Raw genomic sequence first — 24,657 nt, forward strand, 5'->3', positions numbered from 1 at the left:
ATCTACACTACCATTCAAAAGTTTGGGGGCAGTACATTTGTTTCGGAAGAATCTAATATTTTATTCAGCAAGGATGCAATTGATCAAACGTGACAGTAAAGACTAAATTATTACAGAAAATTTCTAATAAATGCTGTTCTTTTGAACTTTCTATTTATCAAAGATTCCTGGTAAAAAAATGTGTCATCATGGTTTCCACAAACTGTTTTCAACATTGATGATAAGAGTGAATCATCATATTAGAATGATTTCTGAAGGATAATGTGACACTGAAGACTGGAGTAATGATGCAGAAAATTCAGCTTTGCCATCACAGCAATGAATTAAATGACATTTTAAATGAAATTAAAAGACATTTTTTTTACAATATTACTGCTGGACTGTATTTTTGATTAAATAAATGCAGCCTTGGCCAACATAAGAGATTTCTTTCAAAAACGTTAAAATAAATCGTACAGACCCCAAACTCTTGAACAGTAATGTATGTAATTTCTGAAAATGGGGTATTTCCTTTGCTTATTGTAATGTGATGTATTGTTTTCTAAATTACGATGAGATCTGAGTTGTTTTGTGTTGTTGAAAGAATTTTTAAAATTGAAAACATTCTGCAAATTGAGAATTTAAGTTCAGTTCAGTTCCTGAATTTGCATTTTATGTTCAAATGTAAAAAGTTAGTATGTCTGTCTTTATGGCAGTATGTTTATACTTTACGTTAAAGTCTTTTGGACGTTTCCGCTGCATGTCAAATTTAAGAGCAAGAAGAAAAAGATGTTTTTAACAAACATCCCTTATATTTTTTATTTTTTGTCTTCACTGCGAGCAGCTGTGTTTGAGGTCAAAATCGACCCAAAATAACAGACTTAAAGTTATAATTGCACGCTTGACTTTCAGAGAAACTCCCCTCATTGCTTGTTCATGGTCTGGTGAAAAGCTTTGAAGCAAGTCATTTGCCCAAGTTATTATTTGAGGGGTTGAGGCTGATCGATGTTCCATATTTTGGGGTGTTTACACATTCAGGCTTTTAGAGGACACACTCAGCCAACTCAACTCGACTCATGAGCCTAAAATTAGACATGAAAATATGCGTTACTCTGACTGCGGCGCACAAGAGAGCAATTAATTTGAGTGCGGCAAGTGTGTACGCCGTTCATACGCAAAAGAGAAGGTAATTCAAAGAGACTTAAACCTTATCAGGACAGCTACAAGTGAAATGGAAATGAAAGGCGGTGGACAGAGAAAACAAGGAGCTCATTTCAACAGGAAACCAGCAGAAAGTCATACTCAATTTTGTTTTGTATTAGTCATACCTTTTTTGCGGTTTCCCGCTGAAGGGATAGAAAATGGAGTCAAAAATGTTTCCAAACCCATTTGTTTTATAGAAGCACTTTGAAAAGTTTTGCGGTTGAGGCTAGCATTAGATTAGTTGGGATATGTGACTGTTTGCCATCAAAACAGCCTTTCATCCTCTACCATTATTTTAAACACTAAACATTAAAATTTTAAGCTTTAAAGTCATTTCAGACATTAATTTCCGCATAACTTTCAACTGAAACTGCGTCTTGTGGTCCTGATTTAGTAAAATGTGATTCTCACTGTGCAAGACAAAAGGCACAGTATATTAAAATCTGTCCAGAGGGGCACGTTTCTAGCCTCTTCTGGATAAGAGTGCAAATGAGTCTGTCATCACAAATATTAAACCCGATCTATAAAACAATTCATGAATTTTCGAAGCCCCTGGGCATTCAGTTTCATACCTTCCCTGTTCGTGGAAATGCAAAGCAGTATTACACAGGTGTTATATGTGTTTTAAAAAATGGAAATAGTTCCATTGTCATTTTAATAACAAGATTTTTTTCCACCTTGCAATTCAAACGGTCGAGGCTTATAAGTCGAACCACAAAATCATCTCTGTTTCAGTACCTCTGAGTCTGATAGAGGTGGACACACTGTTTTTGCTCTCTGCAAACAAGGCCCTGAAGAGAGAGAGATAAAGAGAGAGTGAGAGAGATATGAACACACACACACACACACACACACACACACACACACACACACACACACACACACACACACACACACACACACACACACACACACACACACACAAATATATGACCCCAGTGTAAATGAGGAACAGCTGCACCATTGTAATTAAACATGGGCAAAAAAAACTACACAAACAAATGAACCTCACAGCCGTAGGTCCTGAGGCACATTAAGGAGAGAGAGAGAGAGAGAGGGAGAGAGAGGGAGAGGGAGAGAGAGAGAGAAAGAGAGAGAGAGAGAGAGAGGGGGAGGGAGGGAGAGAGAGAGGGGGAGGGAGAGGGAGAGGGAGAGGGAGAGTCACAAAGCTTCCTACAGGTGGTTAAAACACGAAATTGCTTCTTGGAAGACAAATGAAGCACCCTTTAAATTTGCCAGATAGGAAGTTAATGCTTTTAGTGCTGTTAACGGAGATCAGGCAACCACATTCGCATTTGACACGTTTCACTGGGTGTAAACTCACAGTGCTCAGCTGTAGTTAGATTAAGCCAAATATTATTTTAAAACATCACACTAATATGATGTGATAATGAACATCATGGACAAATAGCAATCAGAGTGTTTCCACTTAGTTGTAAATTATGTTATTTGGATTTAACTGATTATTAAATACAAATGAGATTAAAAAGATAGATAGTTCTGCAAAGAAATGAATATCTGTTTTTAATAATTTTTCTCATGTTGCTCCAAACCTGTTGCTGTTCTTTTCAGTGGAAAATGAAAGTGGAAATTTTCTAATGTTTGACCACAACTGTCAGGTTTCAAAAAGGAAATAAAACACATAAAAGCACCATAAAAGTGCTTCATTTGACTTGTATGTTATACTGACATATATATATATATATATTTGTGTGTGTGTGTGTGTGTGTGTGTGTGTGTGTGTGTGTGTGTGTGTGTGTGTTTTGAACGTATACAATACATTTACGTGAGAAACAGACCAAAATCATATAGCACAAAGTTATGTAGCACAACAAATGGACTATTTTTATGAAATCTTTTAGGATTTTTTTTCTTTTCTTTTTTGGTCGTTTGTATGACAGAAGCTGCATAAAGATTAAACAAAAAGTTTTTGAAAAATATCAGTTTCAAACAACATGGGGGGAAAGCAATTACAGAATTTTTATTTTTGAGTGAAATGTCCCTAAGTAAAAACAAATCTATATTACTTGAAAGATAAAAATGACTTTTGCCATTGTTATGGATGTGACTGTAATGTAGCAACTATAAATATCATGTCATCAGCGCTTTTTTTGTGTGTCTTCGTACCCTCGTAAAAGTGCATGTGTAGCATCACTCTATTTAATTAATATCATTACACGTCATGTTTTTCTAAGGAAACTTCAAAGCAAAGTTGCAGCTCAGGTTCACCCGCAATCAATACTGTAATATGATAGAGATATTTTTGTCCTCTTAGCAAATAATATGCTGGTGATTTGCAGACTACAGTTCGAGAGATAACTTCTCAGGCGCCATTATCCAAGAAAGAGAAGAATGAGTCGTAAAGGTAGGTTTTGGTCTCAGGTTATACTCCTTAAAGGGGTCATCGGATGCAAAATTCACTTTTATATGGTGTTTGCATATAAATGTGTCTTTGCAGTGTGTGGACACACCACCATACAATGAAGAAAATCCATTCGCTCCTTTTTTTTTAAATAATCAAAAAGCCTAAACAGTCTCAATAATCAAGCCGTTTGGATTTTCTGAGCAATATGATGTCATATTGCTCATGCTCCGCCCACGACCACTGACGGCCTGTCCCGTTTTAGCATATTTCCCGTATTAGCATATTTCTGCCTTCAGCTATTTGTATACTGTCTGCCATGGCAGCACTTTGTGTCTTGTCAACACGCCCCATGGAAGAGAGGAGTGGGGTGAGCAGTTGCTCATTATCATTTAAAGAGACATGCACCAAGACGGGTCGCTGTGAACAGAGCTGTTTTTGAGGAGGTAAAAAGGGAGTTGTTTTACACAACCATTGAGGAATTTTAACCAAAGTGTGTTACAAACTTTACATGAAGACCCTAAAGAATCTTACCAACTTGTGGAAAATGGGCATCCGATGACCCCATTAATCAATAGTTATGTAAACAAAACTACAATAGTGATGAACTGCAGTAGGTCCGGCTAATAGCGATGCAGGCTCAAGACACATCTGAGGATGCCATGGAGACCCATGTGATCCTGATCAGGCTGAAACTCATTAGCCAGGTCAAATTTGTGCGATTGCCAAGGATGCCGATATCTCGAACCAAACGGATCTTGTGGATGTTTGTCATGGCAACAGCATGTATCAATAAAGCAATCTTTATTTTCTGACAGGGAACGAGACCTGCATTCTAATGGAGGGGCTGTTATTGCGTCGTAGCTCGGCACTGTGGCATAAACACTGCAGTCAAACTAGCTTTAGTTAACCCATACGTTTTGCTGTTAATGTATCAATGCAGACAACCGGCTTAGATGATTGACACATAATGGGATGTTTGTGCCCTGTAGTGTCCGAGCTTGTTTTTCTGTGTATGTTTTTAGCAGCGGCTCATTGGTCAGGCCGCATTAATTCCTATGTGTTTTCCTAGCAGGCGAGGTAATGAACAGGAAGTGATTGTGGTCATGCGTCCAGATAAGAGAGCTTGTGTCCCAGCATCCCTGATGCTTATCACCCACCACACCAGGGCGGCAGCTGCAGAGGAAGTGCATAGCGCCATAGCAACAGCCCAAGAGAGGAGAAACCGCTCTGAAGCTCTCAAAAATGTCTCGGGTTCAGCTCCGCACAAAACAGGGCTGTGGAATCACCTGTTTGAAACATTTTCTCTTAGAGAAAATGAAGATGCAGCATTATAAAAAGGATATTTCTGAGTCTAAATTTTGATGAGTCATGTTCAAAGCTTGTTGTCAAATAACTATAATTGCGTATCTGGGACTGCAGTTAATATTTTAATGTGGCAAGTTAGTATAGGGAAAAATATTACACATGATAAAATAATAAATATATTAAACACAGATAATTCCAAAAATAAATGTGTTGTTGTTGAACACTGATGTCTTATCATATTATAAAAACAATAAGTCACTAATGAAAATCAGTGTAACCAATGATTTTTTTTAACCAATATTCACATAGCTCAATTGGTTATAGAGTATATACTTTAAAAAACAGAAAATGGCACCATTTGGTGGGTTTCCAAAGATTAGTTTATCACTATTTTTTTCTTCCTGTTGGTCAAACCAAAGAGAATAGTGCTAGCAATGACAAGGTCCGGGGTTAAAGTATTATTTTATTATTATTATTATTATTGGTAAAAAAAACACAAATATAACAATTAGGTAAATGCTATATTGGTTGATATCTACCTGTCAGACCTGGTCCAATCACAATAACTCATGGTCTTTTGTGGCTTATTGCTTTATTGACACACACAAACACAATAGTGCAGTGGTATGAATTCAAAGCCTGAGCCATAGATTGAATGGAACAAATGTGGAAGGAATGCTTGGGTTTTTTTTTTTCTCCCCCGAGTATGTCCACTGCTGATAGCATTCCTGGTCTCTCGTGTCGTGTCGCTGTAATAGGCCGGGCAGCGCTGGCGATGTGAGGCACTGCTGTGCTGTTGACTGAAGCTGAGCTGAGGATGAGAACACAGTGGCCCATTGTACTGCGTTCAGATACAGAGCCTGATGTGTGAGTTCGGTCAGCTCCTGCTGGGAGCTTTTGTCAAGCGGAGTAGCTCGCTCAAGGGTGTCGCTTCTTCCCCCTAAATACGTACGTTTCTGTGGGAGATTTGGGGAGGGGCCTGTCATAATGAACATGGCCCTTCTTATTTGCCATCACTGTCCGCGACAAGTCGCGCGCCACCCCTCTGTCAGCGTAGTGTCAGGTTAAATGATAGATTAGCGGATTGATTTTCCTGGATATTCCGTTCAATTGTCTTCCATGTTTTGCAAATTAGCAGGAAAATGACTGAACACGACTCTCTTTGTGGCTTTCCGTGCTTTCACCAGATGGCGAGAGCTCTGCTATTGATTACAAAAGGTGGTTCTTAAATGAATGTAAACAGCGGTTTATTAAGTTTTCATTTACTAGCTCTTGCAGTTGATAAAAATAGCTTGTTAATTGTGCCTAAATGTACCGAGTCACTTCTCCATGTCAATCAGGTGTGACGAGGGCACTTCCTAATTTAGAGGAAGGTGGATTCATATTTTAATAAGCCACTGTGCGTGGCATTCAGCCATGAGGTTAGAAAAAAGACGAGGCAACATCTGAATTAATCGCGTTGGAGGTTAAATTCAATTTCACGTAATGGGACTTGGCACAGGTTTTTTCCCGCACAATAGCTGAAATTGCAGCCCTTTCAGCTGGCTGCTGGCAGCCGTCCACCCAGGTCATTCTGGCTCCTGCTTCTTGTTGTCTCTTTTTTCTCCCCTCTGTATAAAGATACAGGCAGAAAAATGTTAATCCTTTCAGTGCGTCGCACCTGTTGACATTTTTTGGGGTCTATCGGTTTTGCGATTAGTGTGATTTAATGTAGCTTACCTCCCTGCAACAAGGACGGCAAGAGGGTTCTGGGGGGGGGGGGTTGTGTCCATTTTCCTGATGCACCAGGACAAATTCTTTGAGTCTGTTGAAAGTGATTAGATTTCTCAAGGGTCCTTGTCTCAGAAACACTACCCTACATAAATTACTCATGCTCTTCTCTCATGGGCTTAGGGACCGGCTGCCAGCGCTGGAACACATCAGCCATTTGCTTGTTCAAAGGTTGATTTGGTAAATATAAAGGCATAGGCTGATGTGATATTATTAGAAATTATTACTCTCATTCAGCAAGGATGTATTAAACTGATCAAAAGTGTTGAAAAAGATTTCTATTTCAAATAAATGCTGTTCTTTTCAATTTTATTTTCTTCAAAGAATCCTGAAAAAAATGTATCACAGTTTCCTCTTAAACATTCAGCAGCACAGCTGTTTTCAACATTGATAATAATTAGAAATGTTTCATTAGCAGCAAATCAGCATATTTGAATGATTTCTGAAGGGTCATGAGACTGAAAAATGGAGTAATGACGCTTTGATGTCATACACCGATCGGTCTGCGCAGCACCGCTTCAAGTCGAACACCTGAATGAATCTGCGTTTTCAACAAATCAATCGAGTGAACCAATGATTCAACGGTCCATTCATAAAGAGAGCCATTTACTTAATTCTTAAATAAATCAGCTGTTTGAATAAATGACTCAATCACTTATTCATTTAGACATTTACTGCCACCTACTGGTAGTTTTAGAATCTTATTTAGAGTATCATTTCATTGAAAAAATAACTTAATATTTTGGGGATAGTTTGCCAAATATACAAAATATAGCACAAGTACATTTTTCAGTCATTCACAAAATAAAATTTTCTAGGTTTCAGATTTGAAGCAATAGATATATTGTTCAAAATGATAACAAAAGTCTAGGGCCCGTTCACAACAAGGACGATAACTATAAAGATAACGTAGTAGTTCTGAAAATCGTTCTCAATATGAAAGAATAGCAGAGTCCACACCACAACTATAAAGATAACAGCACAAAGAAACCATAAAGTTGGAATCACTTTCAGTATGATTTTATCCTGATGAACAATAAAAACACTGACAGCCAATCAGAATCAATCCAGCTATAACGAACTCAAACCTTTAAAGCGGCAGACAAGCACGCGCTTAGATATCGTCCGCTGGTGTGGACGCTAATATAGTTATCGTTGTAGTTTTCTTTATAGTTTGGTGTAAACGGGCCTTTAGACTTGTGAAACTTTGTGTTTATTGTTGATATGATGAAGTACAGCCTAGTTTGATATTCAGTGAAGTTATTACTATTATTATTATTATTCTGACATTTTACATTAAGTGTGACTTACATGTCCAAACTATTCTCAATATAATGATGAGGAATGTGCACTGCAACACTGTGTATGTGTTGTGTAACCCTCTGTGCTGGTGACAGTGGTCTCATGTGGTTATTTGTGAGGGGTCACCATGTCATGCAGAAGGTTTCATGTCTTCAACTAGCTGTTCTGTGGTTGAAGTGCATTGTGGGACATTAGTGTAGACATATGTCGGACTGCATCCCGGACAGCAAAAGTAGCACACACACACACACACACACACACCACTCCTGTTGAGATAAAAATAACGTGACCTACCTTTCAGCTGCAAACATCCTCAAGTGAGCAGATGCACTTAAACACTCTCCCACACGAGTTAAACACTGTTGACCCCGCACAGCTGCACCAAAATCTGCACCATTTATCAAAATACAGAAATGAAACAGACACCGAAGACAAACAAGGAGAATAAATGTTGTCATTGGGCTTTCGGTGCTGGAAAACACTTGTTCAAACACCCTTATCAAACCAAATTTTCCCCTCAACCAATCGTAAAATAAAGCAATTAAGTGGTCATGTCACCATCTATTGGTCTCCAGTGAAATATGCCTTCATTTACCTCCATCGGGATTCCTGAAGCAGTAAATTATGATACACTGTAATTTTGTCTCACTGTGAAAGGATATTTAACAAGCCACTGGCTGCTCACTCTGAAACTTAATCATTTTTATCCCCCGTCTTTTTTCAGGTCAGCTCTGTTTTAGATGAGATTCGGTCAGTGTTGAAGCATATCTAGGGATTCAGTTAGGGGAAACAGACATTAAAGTTCACTAATGGTTTAATTTAAGCTAATTGCGCCGACACCAATGACCAAAAACCATGAACCGTAGGAACCGATAAATCGCTTCACGGCAACAATACGAGCAAAGGAGAAAAGGAAAAAAAAAAGCAATATGTCATCATTCATGAATCATTAAACCAATGAAGGAAAACATTTTCCCAGAAGCTCGGCTGTCACTTTACAGACCAGACTGCAACGGCAAAGCTGCGTCATCACGTTATTCCCCCTTATATAAATTGCCATTCTTCACAGATCTATGTCAGACCATTGTGAAGATAATTGTAACATTGGAGGCTGGTTTCGCTCTCTGCGTGGGGCTTTCACCAATCAACTGATAGAAATGAATACGTGCATTACATTGCGATATATTCAGAAATAATTCCGCATAACGCCTTGGAGGCAGAGCGCAAAAGGGAAAAGCCCAACTTGGTTTCTCGGCTCGACATGAAATCGTACCAATTCAATAAGAGCCAGCCAGTGATTTATACTTCATCCTCATCTCTGGGCCTAATATCAGAGTGCCTCTATAGGTAGTCATGAAAGTCACTCTAGCTCACTGTAATAAATTACAGTGGTGGAACACGAATGAAGACTCTTTCAGTTCAGCTTCAGGCTCTCAGAAAATTGCCATTTTGAGGAGGGGGGGGTTTGGGGGTGAAAAAAGAAATCACTTTGTGCCGTAATGCAGTACAGACAAAGGTTATTCATCAGAGGAATGATTTGAAGTCAAAGATGACTGCCACTCTTGATATTGAATGCTAGGGAGCAAAGAGAGAAACACTCCCCCCTTCTCTCTCTCTCTCTCTCTCTCTCCCTCTCTCCCTTTGCCTCTATTTCTCTCCATGACGACCCTGACCCAGTTTTGTGGCTGCTTATTATTCAGGCTACGGTTTATCCATGGAAAGAATGTGTATAATTTGGTTTGACAACAAACCCCTGCGTGTTCCTCTCAGAGAAGTGGTTGCTATCGACAGCGACTCGTATCGAGTATTTTTTTTATTTCTTTATTTTAATATAAAATAAATCATAATGTACACATATCTGGGGAATCAGCTATTATTTTCTGCACTGGAACCATTCGAGTGCGCAGAGCTATTGCTGTTAGTAACAGCGTTTGACCTTTAGATTTCTGCTGAAAATAAACCATGAGGAAACCTCTCTTTTTCGCCCATACGTCCTCCTTTCCACTGCGTGCCATTATGCTCACATTTTTCTTGCCCTCTCTGTGTTTTATAAACGTTGACATGTTTAGAATGTGAAGTTTCACCGGTGACTAATTACACCAGGGGAAACCAAAGGTGTACATTTGGATGTTGATACTATTCGAGCATCTGCTGATCAGAAATGAAACGGAGAGCGTTTCTGGCACATCTCCAAGACAGCATTAGCATCTTGCGAGAAGGCAGAGGAATATATTTTATTACCTGACAGGCTGCTTTTAAGGGTCCACACATGTTGACATAGGGAGGTCGGCAGAAGGTCTGAAAGGCCAGATGTACCTTCAAGTTGATACGGAGCGGCTGATAACAAGATGATGGGATTAATTATTTCCTTCAATCTGCCAACAGTCGCTAATGCAGTCATGTATATACAGCCGGAGCAAAATGTGTTCATATAATATATCATCTCATGTATGTTGTGAAAATGGAGAGGAACTGAATTTAAACAGATTTGGGGTTTTGTGTTCATTTGAACTCAGACATAACAATATATGCAAAGACCATGACTGGAGTCAAAACAAAATATAATTTTTGTTGTATACATTTGCATTTTTCTCTGCCTTGCCTGTGTTTGACTTACTTGGTGTTTTTTTTTTTTAAATAAAGTATCAAAAAGAAGACATAATTTGGTTGCTTTTCATTACTTAATCAAATAAATTTACTTAAAAATAAATATAAAAAGTATTTTTCTTGTTTAAATAATTGTTCCAATTATTATTATTTTTTGGAGTATTTTTAAGCTTATTCTCATTTACCTAAATTGCTGCATTACCTGTATAAAAATACTAATAATTTTACCCATTTTTGTACATTTTGGAGTATTTTTTAAGCATATTCACATTACCTGCATTAAAATAAATGAATCAATTAATAATAATAATAATAATTTTACTCTTTATTTATTCATTATTTAAAATGTTGTAGTTTTTTAAACATTTGCCTGCATTACCTGCATACAATTTAAAACATAATAACTTATTGCAGTTTATTGAAAACAAAATCAAATAATTTAATTTAACTTGTTAATAAAACCCTTAATCTGAACATTTCAGATGTTCAAAATAATAATAAAAACACGCTGGAGATAAAACAGCTGTGAAGTATTTCACATTTAAAAAAGCACATTAGCATTGAAAAATGCATTATATCCATTTCTGTCAGTTCAAGAGGTTTTATGATAGATATTTTAGGGGGCCCATATATTTCAGCGGCTCCTAGTCTAACATAAAAGGGGACGAAAATGAGCATGGTGCTGAGTAGTGAGTGCATTTAAACCACAGGGTGTGGAAAGAATACACACTCGCAGTTTGATTTTCCCATACTCTGACCTTCCATAAGAAACTGATGAGGAATGAAATTGGTTCCAGTCTCGCGAAAAAAAGCTCTGATTCACATCTGGACAACTGAGAGAGAGAGAGAGAGAGAGGGAAAGAGAGAGAGAGAGACGCTCAAAATGTCCTAGTCGGTGCAGCAAAAATGGTTCCTTAATGGTTTCATACAATGTGAAAAACTGTCATACTAACAATCAAGGCCTATGCTGCATTCCTGCCAAACAACTGCATTTAATGACTGAAAGCTGTACCACACTAAAACATTTGTGGGAAAAAAACATGATGCCATTCACATCTGCGTCACATGAAATGATGAGTACAGCACAGCAATAAAGTCTGAGCACAGGTGCAACGCCAGAAATAGGATTCGTTCTATTTGATTACAGTATGTATCACTGAGCAGGAGAGATGTCACTTCTAGACATATCATCCAGTGCCAGAGAAGCAAATGCATAAAGCCAATTTGACAAAGGGGTCAATATACAGCATCCAATAAAAAAGAAATCTACAAGATCTGCCAAGAGCTATAAACATCAAAATAATGGCCCCACTGTTCAACACATATATTCAATTGGCTCCTCTTTTCTTATTTGTTTCTTGGATCATTTTATATTTTTTGCCATTTACAAAGTCGTAGAAGTCAAACATGATGCATGGCGACGGAAAGTATGCCACGTCTTCTACGGTGAAACATTAGCCGCGTCTGTACAACAGGCAATCACGGGAGATGATGCGGGGGCTCATTGATTGCACGCAAGTTGCATGATTATGTTCGGCGCAAAGCATTCCATTGCACTCATATCTCATTACCCTTCTTCCTGAACGGCGGCCATTTTGATTGGGTGCTGCTACAGCAGAGAGAACTGTTGAAACAAGAGAGTGCCATCAGCCTCCGGTTCCACAGGAAATGCATCATAATCTGTGTAGCTTCACCAAAAAGACCTCGAAATGTCCTTTGTTTGTAATCTGTTCTGTCACCAGTATGTCTGTGGCATCATCCCAGCTAACAAAAACATGTTCTTATATTCCCATTCAGTTATGAAAACATAATTTCTGAAGAGGACCTTCTTGCTGTGAGGTGACAGTACCCAATGAGCCACTGCATCACCCTTTTTATATTATGTTTATATGAATTCAAGCGATAAAAATAGATAAATGTAGGCAATTCATTTCTTAAAGCCGCATGGATTTCAAATTAACAAAATTGTAAGTACCAAAAACGCATTAAAGTGCATTAAATATTTATACAAAAATAACAGATAAGACTTTACTTTAGGATTCACATTTTACTGTAGTAATACACTAAACTGTGTAAGAGTCTGAGAAGTACACAGTCCAAAATATGGAATCATAAAGAGCATTTCTATACCAAAAACACAACCCCACCAAGTTAAACAAGGGAAAAAAGAACACAAACTCAAACATACAACTAGACAGCACACAAGTCAAATCTAACAAGACGTGGAAAACAACACTATAAAAAAAGAAAACTGTGTATATTAACTGTTTCATACGGAGTTTCAAACAAAATGCTTTGTGATGATTCAGGCTGAAGAGAGACCTTAGAGTGTAACGGCTGTCTGCAGACTCTGGATGTTTGGTTTAAAATGGCGTGGAATGGAGCGCATGCGCAGAGTTGTGAGTAATAGAAAGATAATGAGAGAATTTAGTTCACAATCATCTTGAATGCTGTTACAGTATAGGGGAAGTTCAAAGTCCTGATTGCTTAGGTTCAATCCCAGCTAACAAGGAACGTTCCTATAACTTTCACTAAAATGTATGTAAATGTTAGGACAAAATGTTCTTAAAACATAAAAAAAAAACTAGATGTTTTGAACATTCAGAAAACATTCAGAAATAACCTTTTCTAAACATTTTCAAAATTACAGAGTGGAATGCTCCTCTGACTTTCACATAAACCAAGAAAAAAACACTCTTAATACATTTAAAAAAATTGATGTTTTGAATGTTTAAAAAACATTCAGAAATAACATTTTCATAACTTAATGGGAATGTTGGCTGAACGTTCTAAGAACATATTTTTAGCTGGGATGAAGTCAGTGTATTATTCCTGCTTGCCTGTATAAATTGCATTCATTGTTTGCTCCTTATGCGTGTGTCTTGTTACTTCATGTTCTCTTCAGTTCTCTTTTACGATCAAAGAAGTAGTAACGTTTAAAAATTAATAGATGAACGTCCAACTAAACCATTCCAAATAATATGTTCCATGAACCATGTATAAATAATGTCTTTTTTTTTTTTATGTTTTTGAGAACATTATTAAAGACCAGATAACTTTTTTTTTTCTAATATTTACACAACTTTTAAAGAACGTTAGTGAAAATTATGGGAATGTTCCCTGTTAGCTGGGATGTGTCTCTCCTAGGTTCCCTTCCCCCTTCTTATGATATCTGTTTATATTGGATCTGTACAATATGAATAATGTAGAGCAACCAATCTCATTACCATGCTCAGATATAGAATACAGATTATTGTATAACATTTGCATAAAATTATGGCTCTCGTTGAGGGAGAGGGAGCGTTTCTTTCACAATTTGATTTATTGGGTTCATTTACGGTGAGAAAGATTAGGTTTGAGTTACATAAAATTGGCTCGAATGTGAAATTTATGATACTTAAGTTGGAATTCAACACCTTAAAATCTGATTTTAATAGCTGCAAATTTTAGACACATTTCAGTTAGAATGACTTTTCAGGAAGACCTTTATCATCATTAGCACTTTTCAAAATTAAGTTGTTTCATAATTCCACACATGCATATATTTTGCACCTTCTTTTGCATAATACGCTCATTTACAAATCCTCACGAAGATGTATTCTGCTCATATAACAAATGCAACATTTCATAGCTTTTATTATATTACACACGCTATGCGAACATACCAAATGCAGTTTTGCTACAAATGCAATATTTTGCTGTGATCTGAAAGGCCTTCATTTGCGTCTGTTTTTCAAATTGTCGCTGTGCATAAATGAATAGCGTATCATGTTGATATTACAGCCCATAATTCTAGTTTTGGAAAAACAGTGGCACGCTGTCAAATATGGATGTTTGAGGAGTTTTTTTGTGAATGCAGTACAATATAATTAGCTGGAGTGGCCAAGTACTTCGCTCAAGGGCACAGACTGGTCCTAACATAAAACATAAGGGTTTAACATCATCCCAGCTTCACAGCTTGTTTTCATCCCAGAACCTTTCAGAAGTCCGTCCCGGCCCAGCTAAGTGGCAAACACTTAAGATTAGAGGAACAGAAGTTCCTCATATATTTTAATAGAGAGTTGTTCAGAGCTGGTTGAGGTTGGCAGGGTGCCCTGGTACCTTCCTCCTCAATAGCTGGTACTCTTATATAATAGTGTATGCCAGGAAAAAGAGTTTGTCAGGAGGACGGGGAGAGCTCAGGGTGGGGGTTATATAGGTTTAGCCAGAATGTTTCCATTTTATCTGTGTACACATTGGGATGATGAGGCCGGGCAGGGGGGCTCTGCAGAAATCCTGCTGACCTCTGGAGAGCTCAAAGAGCAGTACACTGATACCAGCTCCTCTCAGACAGCAGGTGCTGAAAGCTATTACTCTCTTGATTACGGATGGGAATCTCAGGACTTAACGATTCTGGTTCCTATTTCGCTTAATGATTCCGGTTTCTTAATATCGTTGAGGAAGTACCTGATAATTGATCCTAATTACATTGTAATTCTGTTTGTTCTTAATGTTTGTTTTTTAACTATACGTTGTCATATGAACAATCGGTGCATAATCATTTTGATTTTATTCTCATGTAAACATAAACAGTAACAGTTATTGGTTTTGGATGAGTCGTTTTGAGTTTGTGATTCATTTTGACGATTATTAAAAATGCTCATAAAAGTCACGAGAATCAGACTATACTGACCACACTATATAGTGTTGACAATATACATATTTTTTTTTAATGATTCACATCATATTAAAGGTAGGGTAGGTCATTTCTGACAGGCTAGCAATTTTAAAGCACAGCTTTAAAAGAAGATCCCACCCTCCCTTCATAGCGTCTCTAAAGCAACGCCTTCAAAACACACACAGCAGAATCTGCAAAGCGTCACGAGACAAGAGACGGCATTAAATTACCTTTACATATTTTCAAAAATTAGTCCGTTATTTTCACATTCTCTATTAAAAACATTCAAAATGATATATAAAAACACCAAATTTGGCACACACCAAGTCAAAACCAAATATTTGATAATACCATGATACCACAATTGTTTGATTAACATTAATGAAACAGACAGCCTATATATTAAGATCTACTGTACTGCATGGATCTAATATAATGTTACACATCATATCTTTTTCCCCAACAGTTAAACGTATTCGCTTGCATGAATACTAGCCAAAACAAATATTCTGAAATACTGTAATTCTGTGTAAATCGGGATTGCGGCTCTGTCAGTCAGTGCGCGTAAGATTGTTTTGTTTAACATCAGCATGAGTTTGAAAATCACACTTCATCGGTTCAGACTCATGCTATCGAGAGTTCGCTATGAGTATTCACAAAGTTGGAATGCTGCACTTTAAAACGATACCAAACTTGTGCTGAGGGGAAGCACAGCCGTTGAGAAGCGATCTGAGAAAAACAGCATTTTTCATGGACAAGGGAAAGGTACTACTCTTAGAAAACGTACAAATAAAGATACTTTTAGATGGTTTAATCGCTATTTGGAGCATTGGGATCACTAGATGAGAGTTTAATTAACTCATTTTTGTGAAATCCTCAAATTCGACCAAAATGGACATTTCACTGTAGGTCATAATTAGCCTGTGCGCATTTCCGACTCATTTTGCCAGCCGTTTGTCACATATGTTGACAGGAAGGTAAGACATCGTCCAATCATTGCATTCAGACCAAATGCAATGATTGGACGAACATTTTTTGGTCCTGTGACTTCCACAGAAGATATACATGTTTTAATATTTAGACCTCTTCTATTATTTATTGCTATCAGGATGTTTCAATAGTATAACAAAAAGTGTTTATAAAACAAATTGCCTATACCCTACCTTTAATTCATACAAAATCACCACCTTGTCAAATAGTTCACACATGCTAATTGAGGACATTTTGAAGCTTGCGTCGAATTAGAATCAAATACAGCTCTCTTAAACACCTCGTTCTGATCGACAGTCAACTCCGAGACCCTCCAGTGACACTAATTAGAATAAATTAACAGAAAACCCCTTGTAAGATAAATACGGGCATTAGCGAATGAACACATCCCTGGCCACAGTTCAGTCCCCCACACACACACTTTGGCCCGTAGGCCTCGTCGTTCTGAACCAGGGGAGTCATTTAAGGATGAACAGTTTAATTACAGAGCTAATAAGTGTTGCCACAGACTTTCTAATATTATTCTGGGAGAACACTAGCATGTCATTACCCTCCTTCCCCTAAGGAACACTTCCTATTAATCATAATGAGGAATTTGTTAGCATGTGGTCATGTCAGTTGGGATCAATTTCTTTTACCTAAGCTTTCTATGAAGCTGCCAGACGCTCGGGGCGGAGTGTGGAAGGGATCGATTTACAGTCCCGCAGCCATTAGGCCCTGTTTTGTTTTTGTTGTTTTTGTTATTTGATACCTCATTTGCATCAGCGCGGCAGCTGCTGAACGCACATTGTAGTCGTTTGTTGACCTGCTCGCACAGATACTTTCTTGCTTTTCACACTAAAACTAGTTTAGTTTAGGATGTAGCTGATGCCTGCGGCCCTGTAGTTTGATAATGGACTCTTGTGGTGTTTTTTGCTAATAATGCAATAATTTGTGTAGTGCATGCAGTTGAGCTGTCAGATTTTAGAATGGCAATCTGCACTAGGTGTGGTTTTATTGGTCATGTAATGGCACCTCAGGCTCTGAAAGAAAAGCTACAATGACACAAAATGGCTCCCTGCTTGCCACAAGATTGAGAAATGCGAGTTTGCACGAATCAAGGAAAACCTCAGTCATAATCGGCCTGTACAGCTTTGCACTGCCGGGTTTGCTTCGAAAGTGCAGTCGGCGTATAGTTGAGGGAGGGTGTTGGCCAACTGTTGCTGGATGGATTTGGTGTCAGTGTGATGTGTTTAGCTCTGAGGTTATACTTTTTCAGCTAAGGCCACCTCACACTTTCCACTGGCACATTCATATGCAAATAGTGTCTGATAGGGTAAGAGCTAAGCAGATAGAACTGCGCACAAACACTGAGAGAGCCATGTTAAAGGTCATAACAGGGAGAAACCAGAGAGAATCGTTATAAAAATGGATATGGTTTGAACGGCTGCGTCTCAAATCTTCTGTTATAAATAACTGGCTGTTTATAAAGGCAGCTTACTAGGTCCCATTTCAATTAAGCTGCTACCTAAGTAAACAGAAAGGCAGCTCCTAGGTTTTGTAACAGAGCATGTGTCTAACTGCAGCATAGCTGAAAAATTTGATGCTTTTTCAACATTTTGCAACATTTTTTCCTTCTTATGAATTGATCTTGGTACACTCATGACTATCTTGTATGTTGTTTTAAAACCAGCAAATTTCATAGTTTAAGAATAGCCACATCTTACAGTAGATCAGCCTGATCACATTAATCACAATCAATAAGCTAGCATGAAATTAACTGTCATCCGTGTGCAAAAACCAATCAGATCAGCCCATCAACTCGCACACTTAAAAGGTCGCAATGTGATAGGCTTTCATTAGGATTATTGCCATTTCATTTCCATAGAATTATCTCGAGCAGGCATAATGAAATGAGATGTGCTGCTTGGATGAACAGAAATATAAACATTCAGCCAGTGACAGGCATCAACCATGAGTTTCCTTTCTCACTCGATCTCCTCTTCTTCGTGATGTCCTCTCTCATTGGTTCGTAACACTCAAATAAGTGTCATGGATCTGTGTTAATGACAACGCTGTCGGGACCTTTTGCTGAGAAAGCCATTCCCTCACAGCCAACTTAAAACATATCTGATTTCTGCTTTTGATGTTAATCAGTCATTTTTCATGGGTTTTAAAGAAGTGGAGCAGATGTAAATTGGCGTGTGTTTGTCAGGAAGGCGTGTCAGCAGAATTTGTGTGTGCAAGTGTGTTGCTGAGTGGACTGTAGCAGGCAGCCAGTGTGAGCTCCTGTAATTTCCCAGGTGTGCTGCACAGCTGGGTCACAGGCTCATTCTCCTTCATCACACATTTAACCTGCACTGACTCAGCTGAAGCTGTTTTGAGCATCTTCAGCAGGTGAATGCACAAGCTGCATGTGTACTGTAAAAGACACTGTGGCTGAACTGAGTCATGGAGGTATAGAAGATTCATTACCAGTTCTTGTTTCATAAAGTTTTCTTATTAAATCTCAAAAAAAAAAAAAAAAAAAAACAGTTTTAGAACTTTAAAGTCAACATGAAATACCATGCATGTGCAACTCATTTTACTTCTGTAATCTGACATAATTCTGAGTGAAACAGGATATTTAATGAGAAAAAAGGCTTGATTTCATCCATCTGGAATAAATTGACGTGCAGATTACGTGCCAGAATAGAGCCGGATTGTTGGAAAGGAGGGGTTGAAAAAGTATGAGGGAACACATGACGTCAGCCAAAAAAGGCGAGTTGTTTCAGAGGCGGAGCATTTGCTGTGAAACAATCTGTATTGTATAAAGCGATATATAAATAAAGGTGACTTGACTTAATTTTTTTACATTTATGTTTAATATTTTACAATTATATGAATATATTTAATAATATTAATATTACAAGATATAATATAATTTTTATATTTTAAAAAAGAATAAATAAATCTGATCTTTAAAAAAAAAAAAATAGGCTACAAGATAAAAACGAATGAACTTCTGTTTGGAATAATATGCACCATTGAATCATACACAAGAAGACCAGGAACATGAATTAAGGAAGTAATATTAATATATATATATCAGTTTTTATTTAATGTTGACTGTAAAGGTGAAGCATGTATTTTCGGTGACAATAGCAGCATAATAATTGCAAAATTAGCAACTCTAATTTGGTGCTGCCAGTAGAAATTACACACTTCATTTTATCCTAATTGTGGTAAGCCAAATATAAAAATCTTAGTGTAAATATCAGCTTGTCTTACATTTCATATTGATTTATCAGTCCATTGATGGTGTATAATAAGTCAAACTGTCAATTTAACAGGTTTTTGTATGTTTGCGGTGAGACACCTGTACCTTACAGGCTCAGGTCTATCCTTGTGTGGGCTCATCAAACTCCCTCTGTTGTATTCCACTGCACACATGAAAGCATTTCATTAATCCCCCTCAACCAGCAACTTTAATTACCACTGTACTAATTACATCAAATCACTGACATCTCCATCTGATACGGCAGGGACTTCAAAGACTAATTGTCTTCGAGCTCTGCGTTTTGGGAAGAAAGCACTGAACAGAAATACCAACCGCATGTTCTGTGGCTCTGTCTCATTCTGTGGCTCATATTATGTGTCAAGCTAACATTTCTGACTGTTTATTCATTGTTTTTTCCTCTTTCTCTGTCTGTTTGCAGTACGACAGTGAAAACATGTTCATGAGTATGCCAGAGCCCAGCCAGGACTTTGTGCCAGGGAACCAGGTGGGTTAATTACTGCTCACTCCTTTTGTTTTAAGTCGTAATTAAACAAGTTTAAGCCGGCGCATCACAAATTAGAGCCACTATCAGTCGCCACCATAATCAGGGGCTATTATAACATGTAAACAATGTTAATGAAATGAAGCTTTAATGCATATTGTCGCAGGCTTTCATTTCCTCCATTTACACTTTCATTAAAAACGACACACAGTATGGACTCCGCACAAGGCCGTGGGTTTATAAAAGGCAGACTGCAGCGCTTCAGTGCAATTCTCCTCTAGTTACTCATCGAAAGGGAAGTTTATTTCAGGATTCTTGCACTTGTTCGAACAACCAAGATAAAAGGCTGTTTCATCAGTGACTCAACCTTTGCCGACGAGATAGTTCAGGCACATCTTGTTATAAAAAGCACAGCCTGATTAATTTTTTTAACTAAAACATGCGGTGCATTAAGGTCAAGGGTGAACATGCCTTCTTGAGGGAGTGCAGGTTGTCTTACGGGACCTTCTACATGTTTGCCTAATGAATTAAGGCTACAGGTTAATTAGCGCCCCTTAGGACACCTGCCACATTCTGCTGTAGGGAAGTGAATGTGAATGTGAATGTGATGCACTGTAGATGGACTGATCATGTGTGCACATGCAAACTAGTAAATTTTTTGAGTCAAACTTTAGGATTTTTCTCCCTGCTAGTTTTATCAGCCAGCAGCAGGCTATGTATGATGCTGCTGCCCTATTAAAACATTTCCTTCCTGCTTTTGTCATGAGCTGTTTGAGTTTGGCCTGTTTTTATAGACGCATTGATCTGAACTGTGCTTGCATTCTATTAAATTTAAGCAAGCTACATTTTGACATTTCAAACTTCGAATACTATACACAATGGGATGTAGAATAATTCTCAAGGTTAAAAACAACTTTTCTGCAAAGCGCCTCGATGCAGTAAACACAATGAAAGCGCTGAATTCAATCTGTTTGTGGATCACAGAGTTTGGCCTTTAATGTAAGACATGTAGAATGTAATGTGCAATAGCTCCCGCTCTAAAATAACTCCCTCCCTCCCCATCTCACTTGTGTTTTTCTCATTACAAGTTAAAAAAGTGTTATGAATAATTATTCCAGTTGATAAAGTAAATTTAATAATGAAACACGTTTTAAGAAAAAACTGTCCATATGGTTTGGCAACCTGCTCAAAACATCTTCTGTCTTTTAGTTTGACATAAGTAACGTTTAACAGGTCTCTGTTCTCCTGAAATGTGCGAAGGTGCAATTCACACCTTTCTCACACGTCAAAAATTGTATATTTAAACTTAATCATGAACACATTCGCTTGCAGTTTGACAAAGCTCTTTGTGCATTAACAAAAGATATATTTAAGTTTGCTGGTCAACCAACTGACTAGTTAGGACAATTTTTTCAACTACAATATATAATATAATATAATATAATATAATATAATATAATATAATATAATATAATATAATAATAAATTAATAATAATATAATTTAACAGCAAATTAGTGTTACTGATTTTTTTAAAAAAATTTTTAAAGAAACTATTCTAATCTAATCTTATATCAGTGGACAAATATATTAGTTAATAGTCAGCTGAAACTAAATGCTAATTGTTGGTTTCCACTGACTTGCCTAATTATGATGTTATGTTGAGGTTACATGCTTTGCTTTGTGCTTCAAAAGTCATGTTCATGTTCAGCACAGGACATATCTCATGTGAGTCCTAAAAGCTCTTCAATAAGCATTCACAATACATTGTGATATAGAGAATTAGTGGGAATTACAGTCTAACCTGTAGGCTGTAGAGACTAAGCCCAGTGGTGTTATGGCTCTCAATAGGACGAGGAAAAATAAATAAATGATATTTGACTCATGAATTATTCAGCACACTGTAGCAAATGCATTCAGGAGAATGTAAAGGAAAGTGCACTAAATTATAGGTCACTTACTTGTTTCAGAGTTACTTCTTTTAACACGAAAAGCTGCATACGGTCCTATTGAGCCATTACATAGCCTGAAATTGGTTTAAAATGTGCATTGTCTGGATTGTACATCCCTGGTCACTGTGTTTAAGGTGCTCGCGCTGCATGTTTGCTACAGCTTTAATGTGGGTGGAGATGAAAGATGCATTGAGAATCTAAAGAACACAGAGCTAAAAAATGGATTGAAGAGTGATTAAAGTTGAAGGTTGTGATGAGTCTAGCATGTGCATGTTTCTTGTTACCCTGCTGTGTCGGTTGACCCCTTGGCCTTGCATCCCACTGTAGTTCCGCGTACCTGCCAGTCCCAGCCAGACGCAGCACAGCAACAAACAGGCCGGCGGCCACTGGAAAAGAGAGACCCCTACACACACGGACGGCCACCGTCTGACATGGGTAAATAACCCCACACCAACGCCGACCAGATGCCCATCACTGCAAAATAACATCAACTGACGATTTTTGTGTGTGTCTCATCCATATGGACCCTTTTTACATTTACGGGTTTGGAAAACGGAAGTGGCTGATGACTATTTATGCACTATAAAAACACTACTTTGTATACGTAATTTAAAAAATAAAACACTTTCAATTAAAATCAATCATTTTAAAGGCTACAAGTGAAGTTAGGCATCACAACATTGTAATGTACAGTATGAAAAATAGATATTCATTTTGAGATTTGCTACAGATTACATTTAACAGTTTTATTAAATTATTAGAGTTTTTAAAGATTAATTTAAGTGAGCGTTAGATGAAGCAAAGGACATTTAATATAATGTAAAAATAGAGGAGATTAGCAGCACAAGTAAATATCAATTATCGACCAATAACGGTAAATTTAATAAATCTCTTACGTTTTTTTGACTTTCTAAAAGAGTTAATCAAAAGAAAATTAATATTAATAAATTAATAGAGAGATAGATTACAACAATTTGCTATCACTTCTTTAGCAGCTGTATTTGAAATCGGCTGTACACTCAAAAAAATAAGCTGTTGAACAAACTTAATTAAATTAAGGAAAACTTTTCCACGAAAATGAATTACATTTTTCCAACAAAATCTAATTTGTTTGAAATGATTTGTTGTAATCTTGTTGTATGAACTTAAATTCATTTAGTCATTCCTGCTAGATAAAGTTTTGTCAGGTTGACTACATTTCATTTTTGCCCTGCCCAAAATCACCAACATTATAACTGTAGCTAATTTGACTCTACAGTTATTTCCAATGATAGGAGCTACTAGTGTTCAGTTTAATTTAAACCATTTTTTACAGAGTAATATTGAATATTACTTATGTAGATCTGCAAATGAAGTTTAATGCATGTCTAGAGTATACTGAGTGCCCACAGCCCTAAACTAAACACAGTCGCCACTCTTCTGCATAATGGTAACCACAAAATTCAAAAACATTACAGAAAATCTTCTAAGTTTCTAACATTACTGTATATTAAACACTAACATTAAGTAACAACATCTTTCCATTTACAGAAAAACACATAAAAGAACACACTTTAATCCCTAAATTTACCCTCCTAATGCAGTCCCTTGCAAAGCATGCTGGGAACTACAGATCCACTGCCCAGTTAGTTAACAAAAATTTAGTTTTCACACAAATTAATTAAGTAAACTTCAGTTTTAAATATATTAGGTTGATTGAACACAATTAAATTAAGTTGTGACAAAATATTAAACAATTGTGTTATTTTTGCTTATTTTAATTAATTAAATTTAACGAGGCAAAAGTTCATTTTTTTAAAAGTGTAGTATAACATGGCATATTAGCATATCAAAATGTCTTACACAACATGAAAATGAAACTAGCTAGCTAGCAAGCTAACTAACTACAAATAAAACAAGAAAATAATCACAGTTTGTAATTGAAGAAATATAGCTTCTAAATTTATTTCTTTTTACATCAACATCTTTTTCACAATCGAAATGTTATCGGTTATTCTGGTCGCCAATGCTAATTTAGAGAATGTTGTGAAGCGACGCCTTAAACTCCTTTGCAGCAGTACCTACTAGTTAGCTAGATTCTTCTTCTTTTAATTCCAGAGTTATATGACACAAAAGGGTCCTGCTATTTTAACTTTATATTAAATTATGTACATTGAGAGAGAGAGAGAGAGAGAGAGAGAGAGAGAGAGAGAGAGAGAGAGAGAGAGAGAGAAGCTAACCTGCTAAATTAAAGTGGAAAATACATCAAAGTCTGTGAAAAGGGTCCATTGTACTTTATACAGTCTGTCTGTCCCTGCATCCTGCAATCCATTGTTGTGTAGATCACACTTTTATTTGCCATTGAGCTCCACATTGATTTCACATGTATGAATAGGATTGCTGTAATCTTAGAGCTGCTTTGAGTCTAGCACTACTTTTATGTTTCCCTTTGAATCTTAAAACTCCCTTTGTAGATATTACTTCCTTTTGCTTATGAGCTGCAGTCTCTCAGCTGTTTTCGTGCTTCCTTGCATCTCTCTCCCTCTCTCTCTTTCCCTCTTTTGGGAACAGGTAATTACTTTTATTGGCAACAACAGTTGAATTCACCTTGACCTCGGTGTGTGGTACGTAGCCACAAAGCTTTCTCCTGCTTTTAAACACACATTAACCGAATTAGAGAGAAGTGTACCCCTGTGCCTATTTTAAACTTCACACTCAGGAAGCTAAAACTGAAGCTGAAAACCATCCGCAGCTCCAGTGCTGAAGGCAAAACATGTACTGCAATTGTGTCTTTTAATCTGCTCTATAA

The 24,657-nt window shown here is 37.2% G+C and overlaps 1 protein-coding gene across 1 annotated transcript in view; it reads left to right on the plus strand.

Annotated features, from left to right (window-relative positions):
• tox (thymocyte selection-associated high mobility group box) overlaps window positions 1–24,657 on the plus strand; it is a 58,200-nt gene that overhangs the window by 9,732 nt on the left and 23,811 nt on the right. Inside the window, exons 2-3 of the mRNA XM_084411197.1 lie at window positions 19,856–19,921; window positions 22,197–22,304. Of these exons, the coding sequence (XP_084267323.1) occupies window positions 19,856–19,921; window positions 22,197–22,304 (174 nt within the window). The remainder of the gene's footprint in view (window positions 1–19,855; window positions 19,922–22,196; window positions 22,305–24,657) is intronic.

The sequence above is a fragment of the Rutilus rutilus genome (genome assembly GCF_951802725.1).
Source record: "Rutilus rutilus genome assembly, chromosome: 6".
Classification (NCBI taxonomy): Eukaryota; Metazoa; Chordata; class Actinopteri; order Cypriniformes; family Leuciscidae; genus Rutilus; species Rutilus rutilus.